Genomic DNA, 15,573 nt, shown 5'->3' on the forward strand with positions numbered 1-15,573 from the left:
AAGGAGGGGGAGGGAGGGGGAGGGGGGAGAGAGAGAGAGAAAGGAAGGAAGGAAGGAAGGAGGGAGGCAGGGAGGCAGGGAGGCAGGGAGGCAGAAAGGCAGCACAGGCTAGGCACGGGGTAAGAAAGACTCAGGTCAGATCTTGGCTCTGTCTCTTGATAAAACGAGTTCACAGCTAGCGGTGCCGGGCGCATAGTAAGCCCCGTATTTGAGACTGTGTTACCCTTAGCAACTTCCTAAACCTTCGTAGGAAGTTGCTCTCCCCGGAAAAGCTGGGTTATAGCCCCTGACTGAAAACTACAGCACAGCAGGAACCCCTCCTCTCCCCTCCTCCTCACACAATGTTTCAGACTAGAGTTAATTCAGAATACAGCCATTGGCACAAACAATGCTGCGGACAGGGCTTGTCTCTTACTACCTTCCCACCCTGTATAGTCCTCAGCCCTCGTTCCCTTTCGTCATCAGAGGGCATGGCCACCCATCACAGTTTCTGGACTCCCGATGCCCTCCCCACCACCTACCTGCCTGACACAGCCTGCCAGGAACTATGGGTAGGTCATGAAGAAAATGGAAAGTGTACATTTTTCAAAACCTCCCGTGTGCTTTCCTTAAGCAAAAATGAGCTTTCAACCTAAGAAAACAAAATCCACTCCCAACTGCCTTGTCTGTGGACAAAAGATGAAACAGGAAGGGAAGCAAGAGAAGTACAAGCTGCCTGAGACAAAGAAAGCCGGGGTCCATGGGGTCATTTCCAACACTTTCTTTTAACTGTTGGCAGCAATAATCTTGACTTTGCCTGTAGAAGATTGAAGGGTAACCAGAGTCCATCCCAATCCGGGGCGAGGAGCCACTGCGGGCAGAGTCACTGAATGAGCTGTGATCAGGACATCCCAAGGTCCCTGGCCCGGGCATCTGCACCCACCAGCCTTTCCCAAGGCACAGGCCAGAAGCACGTGTTTCTTGTGCAGCTTAGCTAACAGTCTAATCTGTCGTCAGCAGCAGAAGAATCAGACACAGAGTTAAGCGTACTCTGCTTTAAAAACAATTTAAAAAGAAATAATGCAATGTTTTTAAAAACTTGAAAACTCCTATAGGAACAACCAGGGAGAACTGTCTCATCTTAAATTATAATGGATAAAGACAGCTGCACCACTCTGATCCTTTAAGAAGTACACGGACTATACAAACCACGGCTTTTTTTGACAAGACCTTACCATTATGGAAAGCATAGGTGAATGAATTATGTTTTGGGGGTAACATCACTTAAAGGTAGAAGGTGTGAGGGACTTCCCTGGTTGTGCAGTGGTTAAGAATCTGCCTGCCAATGCAGGGGACACAGGTTCCAGCCCTAGTCTGGGAAGATCCCACATGCTGCGGAGCAACTAAGCCCACGAGCCACAACTACTGAGCCCGTGCCACACTACTGAAGCCTCTGCGCCTAGAGCCCGTGCTCCACAACGAGAGAAGCCACCGCAATGAGAAGCTCGCGCACCTCAATGAAGAGTAGCCCCTGCTCGCCACAACTAGAGAGAGAACCCACAGGCAGCAATGAAGACCCAATGAGGCCATAAATAAATAAATAAACAAGTAAACGTATTTATTTTTAAAAAGGTAGAATGTGCGAGATTCATCAAAAAAATTTACAAAATTCGTAAAGCTTAGTCAAACACTTATTGAACTACCCTTACCATGTACTGAACACTGTACCAAGTAGGCCAAAATACAAAAGAAAAATGATTTGTTGCAGTAGCTTGAAACAACACACAGGTGACAGAGGAGAACATAAATACATAAAATAACAGTGTAGATGTAGGATAATGTGAGAATGCAAAATAATCAGTAAATAGTGATGGCAATGATGATAAATCAAGAAAAGCTTCCTAAAGATTCAACAGCTATATTGACACTATAGTAAGAGTCACTAACATTTGAGAATTTACTATGTTCGGGCCACTGTTCTAAGCTCTTTACCAGGATTATCTTTTTAATCCTCTCCGATAATTCTATTATCACTCCCATTGACAAATGAAGAAACTGAGGCGCAGAGAAGTTAGATCATTTGGGCAGGGTCACACAGCTGGTAAGTAGCAGTGCTAGGACTCATGTACACCGAGTGTCTGGCCCCAGGACCCATGGCGTTAAACTTCCGTTCACTATCCCATCTCTTGAGTAAGGGAGACGGGGGTGGGGGGGCATGTCAGATAAGAACAGTCTCCATGGTAGAGAGAACTGAGCAAGGCACATCAACACGATCTATTCAGTTTGAATGAAGTTAAGAAAACAGAACTGTGGCTGATGAAGGAAGGGACAGAAACTGAGGGTAACAGGCAAATGGCTGCCTCCTGCGAGGCTTCACTGGTTTCTATATTCATGTTTTAACCCAATGACCTAAATGCTCCCAGTACCAGTAGTAAGAATCTCAAATTCAATTGCAAAAAGGGGAAGAATGCAGATGAAAACTGCCCCCTTAACCTTAACTCACCCTTCCCTCCCCCAGATATTGCAGCAATTCGGAATACCTTGTGATCTTGCATAGTCTATGCAGAGCAAGAGGCTGACACCATAAGGTGTGCTGAGGACAAAGCTACAGCCTTAATACAGCTTTTTAAAATTTTTACCATCATAACATTTACAGTAGCTTACAGTAGCAAAGGAAATTTTTACCATCATAACATTTACAGTAGCTTACAGTAGCAAAGGAAATACGGTACCAATTTCTCTCTCGTAACTCAAAATGAGCATGCTAAGTTTTCTTCAAGAATATGATAACAAATATCGTGGTACCTCTTTTTACTATTAAATAAGAAATGAGTTATCACTGTAACTCACTGAGAATCAAAATGAGCTTAAATCATTTGGGTAGAGCAACTATGCCACCTGGTGGGCACAAACATTACTACAGCTAATATTTCGGTGATCCCTCTGAATATCTTGAGGTGGGGGCTAGAGGGCTTAAGAAATAAGCCACAGAATCTCAGCCAGAGTACAATGTAATGTAATGAACCAGTCCTTCCTAGTCAATGATGAAACACATCTTCTTCATGACAATGCTATTTCATAATGTAGTTTTGTTAAAATCCCACTCTAAAGAAAAAGCTCCTCCCACCCTCTAGCACCCCTACAAAATCCAGCCCAGTCTCATAGACAATCTGATCAAGTGGAAATAAGAAATATGAATACTCTACTAAGCCATACACGTTGAAATTCAGCTTCTGCCATCCGTTCCTACCTAATCCACCCAGAATCAACGCACACAACTCTGAACAAGTCCTACCCCTGACTCTGTGCCACAGTTTCCTCATCACGTAAGAATGGATTGACCCTTATGTCTTCCAGGGCTAAAATTTTAAGAGTAATTTTTAAAACATCTAAATGTTAAATTTAAACGTTTTTTGCATTAAAGATTTTTTCCAAGAAAAGGATAAGAGCATCCCTCCCCCTTTACTCTAGTATTCATACATTTGTGTATTCTCCAGAAAGGCATACACAGAATCTCCCATATTTTAAAAACTGATCATCACTAGAATGAATGACATTTAGTTGTGACTAATCAAAACAATAACCACCTTTTTCCTTAAAAATGTCCAAAGTCTACGGTAAAGAGTAAGATCAACGCAGTGACACACTACCCTCTTGCATCTCTGTCACACCAAGTCAACTTACTTGATGACTGAGTCCCTCATAGCAGGCAACCGTGCACTCAAAATAATCTTGTTTGCTGTCCTGTGCTTTGCTTTGTGTACATGAGCTGAAGGAAGGAACCATGCTCACAACAAGGTCTGCATCTCCCTCAATTAAGGCAACATTCCCTGACATTAAAAGAGGGGGAAAAAGGGCTTCTGTGGTGGCTCAGTGGTTGAGAGTCCGCCTGCCGATGCAGGGGACACGGGTTCGTGCCCCGGTCCGGGAAGATCCCACGTGCCGCGGAGCGGCTGGGCCCGTGAGCCATGGCCGCTGAGCCTGCGTGTCCGGAGCCTGTGCTCCGCAACGGGAGAGACCACAACAGTGAGAGGCCCGCGTACCGCAAAAAAAAAAAAAAAAAAAAAAAAAGGTGGGGGGAAGACTGACAGTTGTTTCACCTATAACCTCATAGCAGACTCTAGTGGAAAGAGCCCTAGACCATGAGTCAAAGTCCTTAGTTTCCATCAGGAACTTGCAGGCTAAGCCCATTTCATCACTTGTAAAATAAAAAGTATTCTATAAATACTTTGTATAAAAGTACACATATATAAATATATACACACATATAAATGCTTTGTATGCTTTGTATAAAAATAAAAAATAGAAGAGTCGAAATATACAGATGAAAAGTATTAAAATTAATTCCTTCATAAACATTTGTGAGATTCAACCAGAAGGAAGGGATGCAGCAGTTTACAACCACAGAATTAGTTTAGCAAGAGAACCTGCCCAGTCCTTGAACTCTGTCCATCAGAGCTGTGCTCCAATTCAACAGTTCCTAATCCTGTCTGCTAAGAATCATCTGACAAATGTCTTTAACATACTGACTCTTGGGCTCCACCCTGTTTTGTAAATATATGTGTATACGCATGTATGTGTGTTCATGTTTATGTCTGTATATATGTGTGTGCATGGATGTGTATGTATACTTTATGCAACAGAGTTTTTAGTAAAGTATGATGTGCGTAGAGAGAAGCACTTATGTAAGGGTACAGCAAGGTGAATTCTCAGAAAATGAATACACTTAGATCACGGAAAGAATCTAACACACTCTTGATGTTTTTGGTTTGTTTTTACAATGCTCCCAGGTGATTATGATGGGCCAGTTTTGAGAATCAATGAATTAGAGCATAAAGTTAATGTGTAAAGACCATTCCCTATTTTAATGTGATAAAAACCCTCTCGATGAACACAAAATTTTAAGGTTTTGGCACTTAAAAGAATACGACAATATCAGAACCACAGAAAGGAGAAGAAATGTTCCTGCTATGTAAAATAAGGTTTTTGAATTTGTGAGTTGTGAATTTCAATCACGCCAAAAAACCCCTCCTGCTTGTGGGGTTCTGAGCACGGGAGGAAGGAGGTGGTCAGAAGAAGGGTTTAAAAGTCTGTAAATCCTAGTGACTCCCTATAACTTGTATACAAATCTCACTTCATAGGGACATTTGTCCTTTAACCCTGCCTCTTCCAAACTCTATACACAATGCTCTTCCCTCCAGTACAATCCATCTGTATACAAGACACTGGAAAGAGCGATCCTAAAAGAGACTCAAGTGGCCAAGGGAAACTCAGAGGGAGGCTAGGTTACAGGAAGGTGACCAAAGGCTCTGCCCATCACAAACTTTAGACAAGTCCCTTCTCTGTGGGCCTGGTTTCTTCAGCTCTAATAACAAAAGCTAGACTGCACGGTGGGATAGTGAGAGCATGGGGGGCACGTCTGTCGGGAGGCGGCAGGTGTTCCCACTGCCGATGCTTGAATCTTGTGGGGGAGGGGGAGCTTCTTCAGCCACTAAAGAAATCTAAGCTTTCAAAGTAGAGGCTGCAGAAGAGTGATATTTTATAATGAACTAATCTGTTTTACATTTAATTATTCCCCACTGATTCAATACATCTTTTAGGCCTACTGTGTGCCCGGTACTGCTTATATATCCATGATTAAAAAGGAGAGTCTCCGCCTTCATAGAACTCACAGTCTGGCCAGAGAGAGAAATAATTAAACAAGTAATTAATTCCAATTGTCATAAGTGCCAGAGAAAAAGAACTACGAAGGCACTTAACTGGGAAATGTGATCTGCAGAATCCAGGATGGCTTTCTTCTCTGCTGGAAAAGGACATTAAAAATTCCTGCTTACTCATATGTTATTTATAGTAGGGGAAAAATTGAAAAAATATAAATGTCCAAGAATAGGGACATGGTTAAGTAAATTAAGCTATTTGATGGGATATTATTCAGGACCAAACCTCAGTGTAACTTTTAATCATAGGAAAACTAAAATTGGAAAACTATTATATTAGTATGATCCATCTGTGCTTAAAATCAGAGTACACACAAGCTCAGAGAAAAGACACGAAAGCAAAATTTTCATAGTGGTTATAGCCAATGTGATGAGATGAAGAAATTACAGGCTACTTTTAATAATAAAAACAAGCTTGTACGTATACTCGTAATTACTTTGCTGAACCATTTGAGAGTGTCATATAATATATGCTGAGTATTACTCTTAAATACTCAGCATATAGTTTCTAAGAGTAGTGCTCTTATGTAACGACAGAACAGTAAATTTAACACTGAAACAATACTTTAATCTGTATTCCGATCTGGCCAACCAACCCAAAATGTGCTTTACATTTGCTAAAGAATTTGTAAGTAAATCCCAGTTATTTCATATATATATATATATATATATATATATATATATATATATCAGTATTCATCTTTTTAAAAATGTGGATATATTTTTTGCAGAACCATAATGTCATTATCACGCCTAACAAAAATAGCAAAATTCCCTGGTATGAGAAACAAAGCCATACTCACTGGACAGTCTAAAATGTAGAAGTCCAACAATAACAAACATGGGAGAGAACACTGAGCAAATAAGTTGTGTGTTTCACTGGTAGCAGTATACACCAGCTTGACCACTTTGGAAAATAATTTCGCATTGATCTAAATATCTATATTCCAAATAGACATCAGAAATAAGTCAAAGAATGTTCCCAGTAGTAATAGTTGGCAGTAATTAAAAACTGAGATGTCCATTGTGAACAGAAAGGATAAATAAATTACAACTTAACAAACTGAAAAATTTTAAGTTTAAAAGGATGAAGATAAGACACACTGATATGATTGAAGGGTAAAGGAGGACTAACAGGGCGCCCACTATCGTTTATAAATTCAGCTCTTTGTCTCTTCTAATAAGTTTTACACAATTTAGTTAACTCTAGAGCACTTAAAAGAATAAAAACGATTTTTAAAAAGTAGTTTTCACACCCTGAAAAACATCACAAACTTCAAGCCCCCTGATAGCCATGTATTTATAAATGGCTGAAAACCAAGGCCAGTATTAGCTTACCTGACCCCTCCCTGCCTCACTCTGGTCCCAGACCTAACAGATGAGAATTCTAAGTACACTCTTCCCTCTTGTCAACGCACTCATACCATAGCAGGGCAGTTTCCCAACAGACTGTAAGCTACACGCAGGTAGACTTGGCAGATCGTTCGTTCTTGCATTCCTCCAGGACCTGACACATAAACAGTCACTCAAATATTTACTGAGTAAATAAATGGACACCACAAGGTGAGCGGCAAAGAAGAAAATATTAGAGGCTCCAAGTGACCCAAGTTACAAAACAAAGAGCCAAAAAGCCCATTTTCGCAAATCTCCATACAAGGAGTGTCCACACCCCATCATGTTCTCATTGGACAAGTATTTATCCACCACATGCCAATAGAGGATTGACAGAGAGCTGAACAAACATACCAAGTTCCTCTGCTCGTTCATTTTAGTATAGAGGAGGGACATAAAGTAAGTAATACTATGCCAGGTGATGACAAATGGAATGAAGGAGACGAAGATAAGGCAGTAGTGGTCTCTGTCTCTACTTTGTAGTGTAGCAAGAAGGGCCCCCTCCTAGTGACCAGGAGAAACTGAGGGAGAGAGCGCCCTGTGGACATTTGGGAGAAGAGTGATCAGACAAAGGGAACGGAAAAGGCTCTGGACAGCGCGCTCGGGATGAGTTCCAGAGGGCAGAAGTGGGCTCAGACTACCGAGAGCCTTGTGGCAACTGTCAGGTCTTTTGACTTCAATCTGCAGTGAGTTAGAAAGCCCTGAATATAGACTCCCGACATTTACTATATATTTCTATGAAAGTTTAAACTTTAGTTTCACTACATACCTGTGAAGATCTCACTCACCATATAATCTTGAAACTGTGTACTGAAGTCAAATGACTTAATGCAGAAACAACTTTTGCAAATACTGCAGGTCTAAGAAGGGTTCTCATTCCAAGAAAGCTAAAACTTATTTTAAAATCTCTAATTTGACTTGCCTTTTGACACAATTTTAAATTCTATATGTCTATCATGTTATATGTGTTAATTTTCTTCCTTAAAGTTAATAGTTCGGCCAGCCTAAAAAAAAAAAGCCTTCCAGCTCGATTGTCTTTGGCATAGCTAATGATTTCCATCTTTGTCTACTTAAACACTGAGACCAGTGCTTCGTACCACTGTTCCAGTTTCTCCTCATTTTTATAAAATAAAAACAAAGAGCAATCAATCACTTACATAACTGCAAAATTAATGATTATATATAACCTATACAATATGTAATGTATAAATGAGCAAAACCATCTGTTTTACTGATTCCCAATAGCCAAAAGTTGACCTCGCTAACTTCTACGCCCAAGGCAACCGCAGCCGAGTCTAAGGTACCTGCTTCTTCAGGAAACTATCAACTGTGCAGGGCTGTGTACTGGCGTCCCCCTTCCAGCTCCAATTCACCTCTTTCAAGCCCTACCTTAAAAAGAATCAAACAATAAAAAAATCATCCTCAGATTACTCCCTTTCTTAACCTGTCCTCCCTTCTAAAACTCCCTTCTAAGAATTCTCCCAGGTCACAGTTTTGTATTACATTTGACCGTACATGCTTTGATAAACTTTTTTGTTTTCCTAAAAACAGTAAAGTGAAACAGACAGGGAATAAGATCTGGCCTAACTCTCTATATATTTCAAAGAAGACAAGACTACCTACTAAAATAACCTTTTGAAATTTCTTGCAACTAACATGTACACTTTGTTCTGCTAACCTTCAAGTGCTTCTCTTACACAAAGCCCAAACCTTGGGTGGGTCTATGTATAAGGGTAGGGACCAGAGGGGACTGTGAAGAGTACACTGCACTGCACCCAGGGCGGCAGCATCCCACCGAGAGAAGACTGCCCTAAAGCCATTAGGGGCAAGCAAGGTGGACATCTAGGGTGCAGACCAAGTGAGACAAGGAGGGAGGACAGCCTGGAATAGGGCGGGGAGAGTGTCCACAGGTGAGTGGAGAGGAAGGCATCCAGGTAGGAGGGCAGCAGTACACATCTCAACGGGGACTTGGGGAGCAGACCATCCGGGAGATGACATCCTATCACAGAAACAGAGTGCCTAGTAGGTATGTCAATGAAAATGTGGGGAATAAACGGTGAAACAATGCAGATGACCTAGATGTAAGAAGTACCCCGCTTTAAAGGCATGTGAAGGCCACCTGGACCACCCAGCTAACCCACACTCCTCTCATCTCATTTCCTTTGAGCACTCCCAACATTGATGTTTTGACTTCCTAAATCTCCATCAAGCCTCCCTTTAACAGCAATGGCCCAGAGAGGCATCAACATCCCTCCCCTGCAAGTGCACCAGCAGGTACCGCCTCTAGCCCCAGCTCTCCTCTAAACCACAGGGCCGTCAAGAGCTTTCTAATGTGCACAACACTGCTTCGAGCTAAAAATCCCTCCAAAATCCTCATCCCTTTAAGAACTGGGCCTGTCTTTCCAGCTTCATTGCTTCTCACTTCCCCAGGGACAACGTGCGTCACAGCCCGGCAGGTCTCTAAATGCTGTGCAAACGCCAACGCTATCTTCTCTTCTTAGAGCGCATGCGTGCCCCTCATCCAGCCAGTGCACTTACTCCTTCCTCATCTCCTACCCAAATGCCATCTGTTTCCATTGCTTGTTTCTACCTAGGAAAACAGAGTGCTTTCTGTTGGGTCCCAAGGGGCACGTCCAAATACTAAGAGTACACAGGAGACGCTTGATGCTAAAATAATGTAGGAATCAGCTGCCCTCTCTTCCAATTAGTGAGCGTTTTTCAGTATCCCTCACTGTCTGTCCAACCTCCAGATTCCACCACATGATTTAACCTTCATTCACACCTTTGTCCCCTTAGTATCATGCCATCATTTAATCATGTAATTTTCCACAATAATTTTTATAATACTATCTAAATCCTATTGTTCTCATCTGTGCTACTTGGAATTATTTACATTTCCTCTACATGAAATATGTCTCTACAAGGCACATTTTTTCTAGGCATATTCCAAAGGTCGTATCTCTCCTTAAGGAAGTTTTACTTAGACACAGCCCAGAGCAACTTATGTAGTACCAGTAATGCTTTAAGTATTTTGGTTTATTAAATCAAACAGTACACCAAGGCAGATATGTATAATAAATGCAGTCTGGAGACCAGAGATCTAGCCCAAACTTGGCTACTAACTAGCTGAGGGACCTTAAGCATTTGACCTAACTTCTCTAGATCTCAATTTTTCACAACTAAGAAGAAACAGTTGGACTAAAGGAAATACATATAAATTATCTGTTTACATGTTCATTTTCCCCTTCTTTCTCCATTAGAATATAAACTTCCTGAATCCCTCAGTCCTGGTACACTACCAGGCACACAAAACTGCTCAATAAAAATGTGAATGAGGGCTTCCCTGGTGGCGCAGTGGTTGAGAGTCCGCCTGCCGATGCAGGGGACACGGGTTCGTGCTCCGGTCTAGGAGGATCCCACGTGCCACGGAGCGGCTGGGCCCGTAAGCCATGGCTGCTGAGCATGCGCGTCCGGAGCCTGTGCTCCGCAAACGGGAGAGGCCACAGCAGTGAGAGGCCCACGTACCAAAAAAAAAAAAAAAAAAAAAACTGAATGAAACCAATTCTCACTAAATAAACCCAAATTCAATATAACCCTAATTGAGATACTTTTGGAGGAAAATTTGTTTAAAAATAAATAAATAAAAAGAAAAGACTAAATTATGGTGGACCCATACTTGGTAGTTTAAAACTAGGTAATTGCATTGGGTTGGCTAAAAAGTTCGTTTGGGGTTTTCCATAACATGGTACAGAAAAATCTGAATGATCTTTTTGGCCAGTCCAATAAATGTATTCAAACAGAACAAAGTCCCACATGTGTTGTTAACAGCAAATTGCTAAACAGCTCATATATGTGATTTAAAAGTCATCTACTTATTAAGATATACAAAAATATTAGGAGAAGTATATATATTGTAAATAGTGACTATAAGGGCTTTTTAAAAAAGAAGGTTATTTATTTATTTATTCATTCATTCATTCATCATTCAATCATATTTATTTATGGCTGCGTTGGGTCTTCGTTGCTGCGAGCAGGCTTTCTCAGTTGCGTCGAGCAGGGGCTACTCTTTGTTGAGTTGCGGAGCATAGGCTCTAGGCACGCGGGCTTCAGTAGTTGTGGCACACGGGCTCAGTAGTTGTGGCTCACGGGCTTAGTTGCTCCGCATGTGGGATCTTCCCGGACCAGGGCTCAAACCCATGTCCCCTGCGTTGGCAGGCGGATTCTTAACCACTGCGCCACCAGGGAAGTCCCAAGAGGGCTTTCTTTAATTATGTACATTATACATTCTATATTGTTTGAAATTTCTACAACAGTATTTATTTCTATAACCACAAAATAATTTTGTAAACTTGCAGTAACCCTAAGAGGCAGAACTCTAAACATTTACTTGAGAGGAAAGAAACCAACCCAGGAAAAGCCAGGGATCTACAGACATCCTTACACATGGGGACATCTACTAGAAGTCTACAGGTGTCCCAAATCTCCTATTTCTACAAGTCAGAATCAATTGTTGGACAACCAAGACTTCCACATTCTTTCAAAATAAATTAGAAAGGCAAGTAGAAAATACTTCTTTTTTGTCTATGTACTGGGAGGGAGAGAAGCTGAGGGGGAAATGATAGATGGCAAAGAGAACAAATTATGTATACTTGTCCCCAGTGACACTATGGCTACATTTCAAGGCATAACTACGATTAGACTACTCGTCAAAGAATATGATTCCCAAAGCTCCACAAATGGAACCTAACTCACATCAACAACTGTGTTCACATCCTCACACTGGAGCAGTTAAGCAAACTCTCATCGATCCACAATTCCATTCCAAGGGATGTATCTTAAGAAAATACTAAAAACACAACAATAACAACAAAAGAGAACAAAGCTCTGATTCTGCTTTTCACCACCGCCTTCTTTTACAATAGCAACAATTAGAAACAACCTAAATTTTCAATAGAAGAATGCTTAAATACACTGATACATCCATATGATAAAATATTAAACATTATTTTAAATATTTACAAGGGGTTTAGCAAGGTAACGAATGCTTAGGTCATTGTTCAGGAAGACAATACACACTCACATACATAGAAATACCAACATCTCACTTATAAAAATATGCAGAGGAAAAAAAGGGATTGGGAAAACATCCAAAATGTTTAACAGTTATCTCTGGGTAATGAAATAATGGGTGAACTGTTTCTTCTTTATATTTTTCTGTGCCTTCTGAACTTTCAACAATATATAAATGTTACTTTTAGATTGGTTTAAAGAGTTTAAAGTGTTAATCAATACTGTCAGGACTTACATTAAAACTGCAAATTTATTTTAGGTAATACCATTGCTTAAAAATCTATTAACTTTTCATATTCTGTTCTTTTCTTGCAGGTCTACGAAAGATAAAATAATATTAAAATTAAAATCTGACTCCCAAGATTCCAAAGGTAACACAATAACAGCAAGAGGTACTAATACAATCTTCACTGTAATAACAGCAGGAAGTGACTGAAATGAAGAGAGGACTGAGACCTGACGAACTCGACCTGAGGGACACGTTTAGAGCATAAGCCAGGGTGAAGAGTCAGCAAACCTGGATACTACTGGCTCCACCACTGACTCTTTGTGTTAGTTTTACAACCTCTTTGAATTGTGGAATGCCACCTGTAAAATGGGGACAAAAACGTCTTCTTGGTTTACAGTAAAGACTGAATGATATAGGATTTAGTACAGTGCTCAACAGTGCTCACTATTTTTAATATTCAGTTCCAGGCACCATAATTGAAGATGGGCACCATGACCAAACGGAATCTATCCAGGAGTACAACAGAGACGAAAAAGAGCCCCAAATCAGACCATCTGAAAACACTTGAGGCAACCAGGCAGGTTTAATTTGAACTGGGACAACAAAGAAGGTAGGAGAACTGAACACCTAAAAGACTCATAAGGAAGCCGATTTATTTAACAGAGTTCAGGAAAACAAAGCTTTAAAAATTACACAGATGCAAATTTTCAGCTGTTAGAAGGAACAACATGTTCAAAAATGGAATAGATTGCTTTTTTAAGTGCAAATCCTCAAAGGGAAAAAACAAACAGGAAATACTTAAAAGGTCTTCCCCGGCACAGTAAAGGCATCAGAATTGCCAATATACTTCCTTTTGCTATTCTGTTCTCCATTATAAACTCATCAAGCAACAGGCTGGCAAATTAAGATACTATGAAAATCAGATTAGACTGAGATTATTTTATTCTTGCTAAATTAAGCATTACTAAGAGTAGTTGAATTTCCTGTGTTCCATGGAAGGTACTGTATTTTTAAAAAGGGTCCTTCTTGGTCAAAATCAAACATTTCTTGACCATCCGAACTCTTTGCACCTTAGTGCAAACATGAATGTTAAATATACAAGAGGAGGATATTTAATATGCATCATCTCTAACACTTACTTGACAGTGGAAACCTGTTAACACCTACTTTAATACTGCAAAACACAATCTGGAAAATCCTGATCAAAGCCTGAGAGTTCCAGCCTTTATTCACAACTTATGTTTCCTGGCCAACATTTACCACTGAGGGCTTTCTAAGCCCTACCACATTTTAGAGCATTGATTCTTATCCTATTTTTGTCAAAGAGCCCTTTAAAAATCCAATTTTCTGCAGGAAAACGTACATACACCAAAAAAATTTTGCCTGTGATTCTCGAGTTCACAAATCTCCGTAAATTCCATCCATGGACCACCCACCCCCACCACTGAAAAATTCTCAAAAGGGGGAATTTATTTTTTCTTCTCTCTTTAAAGTTATAAAGAAAACAAAAACTTTGAAAATGGCAAAGACTTATTACGGCAATATATCAAATATTAAATTATTCCTGCACGACGGTATCACCTGAGCAGAGGGGACAGAAAACTGAAGAGGCAAACTCTGAAAATACAATTAATCTTTCTAATAGCTCTAGGACCCCTACCGGCTCCCCCAAAAGAAAACCCAAAGTAGCTCAGAATATTCATTCTAACAAAAATGTAAACACAAAACAAAGAGCCAATTCAAAAGTTCTACTTCTAGCTAGGATGAAGTCTTACAGTATAAAACCTTTTTCCAGTAACATACATTTGCCCTTTGTAATCCTTCCAATTAGAGATTTGTTAAACTCTTCATCTTTATATCAATAAATCTATAAATTCCCAGCTGAAGGAGTTATACACAACATTATAATTTTCTTTCCGCTCTGAACCCTTCCTCCTAGTTACTTCAGAATATTAGGTGGTACAGCATTTTGAATAAAAAGTAGATTATGAAACCACAGCTTAAGAATCTTTAAATCACTATGACAGGCCACAATAAAGAACACACTTTCAAATTCTTCAAAATTTTACTTTAAAAATGTAAAATAAATGTAATATATAGAGAGATTTTTACCTACAGAGGTAACTTTAAAAGTTTGCAGTAAATAAGAAAGGTGGAAAATAAAAGTGCTCTAAAACTTACATTTTGCTTCTGATAGATTCTGATTAGGTGACCAGACCAGCATGCCAAGATTGTCTCGTTCTTGACTGCGTCTTGCTAGTTTGGCTTGGTAGAAATAAAAAAAGAAAATTCTTATTATAATTTAACAGACATAACAAGCGACAATTAACACCACCACTCTGCAGGGATCAAACCCATGTCCCCCGCATTGGAAGGCGGATGCTTTACCACTGAACCACCAGGGAAGTCCCACAAATCAAGTTTTTCAACGCACTAACATGGTATCTCTCTTCATTTATTTAGATTCTCTTTAACTTAGCACCATCAACACAATGTTGAATAGGAGTGGTGAGAGCAGATCCATTCCTGTATTGTTTTGAGTCAAACAAAAGATACTGTATAATTTCATCTGTAACTATGACTGTGTATATTTGTAAAAGAAAAAGGATAAAAACCCACAAACTATTCATAATACATCTAAATTAATGTCTTTAATTATAATAAAATATTCATTTATGTATAAATTTTCAAAAAACCACACCACTCTGGTCTTCTTTAGACGTCGGAAGATGACGTTATCACCCCCCCTCGACTGGAGTCGGCCCCGATGGAACCCGCACATTTAACACAGGGTGAGGGTGCGGGTGGGGAGGCTCTGAATTTGCTGAAATATTTCTACTTTTAAGTCTTTTTCTACCTAACTTTTTACTTATTTCACAAACAGGTCATATGAGGTAGGTATGATTACTATTCTCACTCGCTAGGTGAGGAAACTAAACAGGTCATTAGTAGCCACTAGGAGGCAGACCTGGACCAATGTTAGGCAGGGTGGTTACAGGGCCCGAGGGTTTAGGCACCATACACTCTGCTGCTCTGCTCCCAGATGGGGACACACAAAAAGGAAGCTGCATGTGGCAAGCTGCTCAAATATTCTTTTAAACTACGAATTCTTCATGTGTGCATTGAATACCCTTACCCCTTCACTACCATTAGTGACTGGGTATTTTAGTGACTTGACAGCAGGAA

General features: G+C 40.2%; 1 protein-coding gene across 1 annotated transcript in view; it reads right to left on the minus strand.

Annotated features, from left to right (window-relative positions):
- Positions 1–15,573, minus strand: part of RCOR1 (REST corepressor 1) — a 126,116-nt gene that overhangs the window by 24,939 nt on the left and 85,604 nt on the right. The window contains exon 3 of the mRNA XM_007455615.1: positions 14,569–14,652. Coding sequence (XP_007455677.1) covers positions 14,569–14,652 — 84 coding nt within the window. The remainder of the gene's footprint in view (positions 1–14,568; positions 14,653–15,573) is intronic.

Source organism: Lipotes vexillifer, unplaced genomic scaffold (genome assembly GCF_000442215.2).
Source record: "Lipotes vexillifer unplaced genomic scaffold, Lipotes_vexillifer_v1.1 scaffold584, whole genome shotgun sequence".
NCBI lineage: Eukaryota > Metazoa > Chordata > Mammalia > Artiodactyla > Lipotidae > Lipotes > Lipotes vexillifer.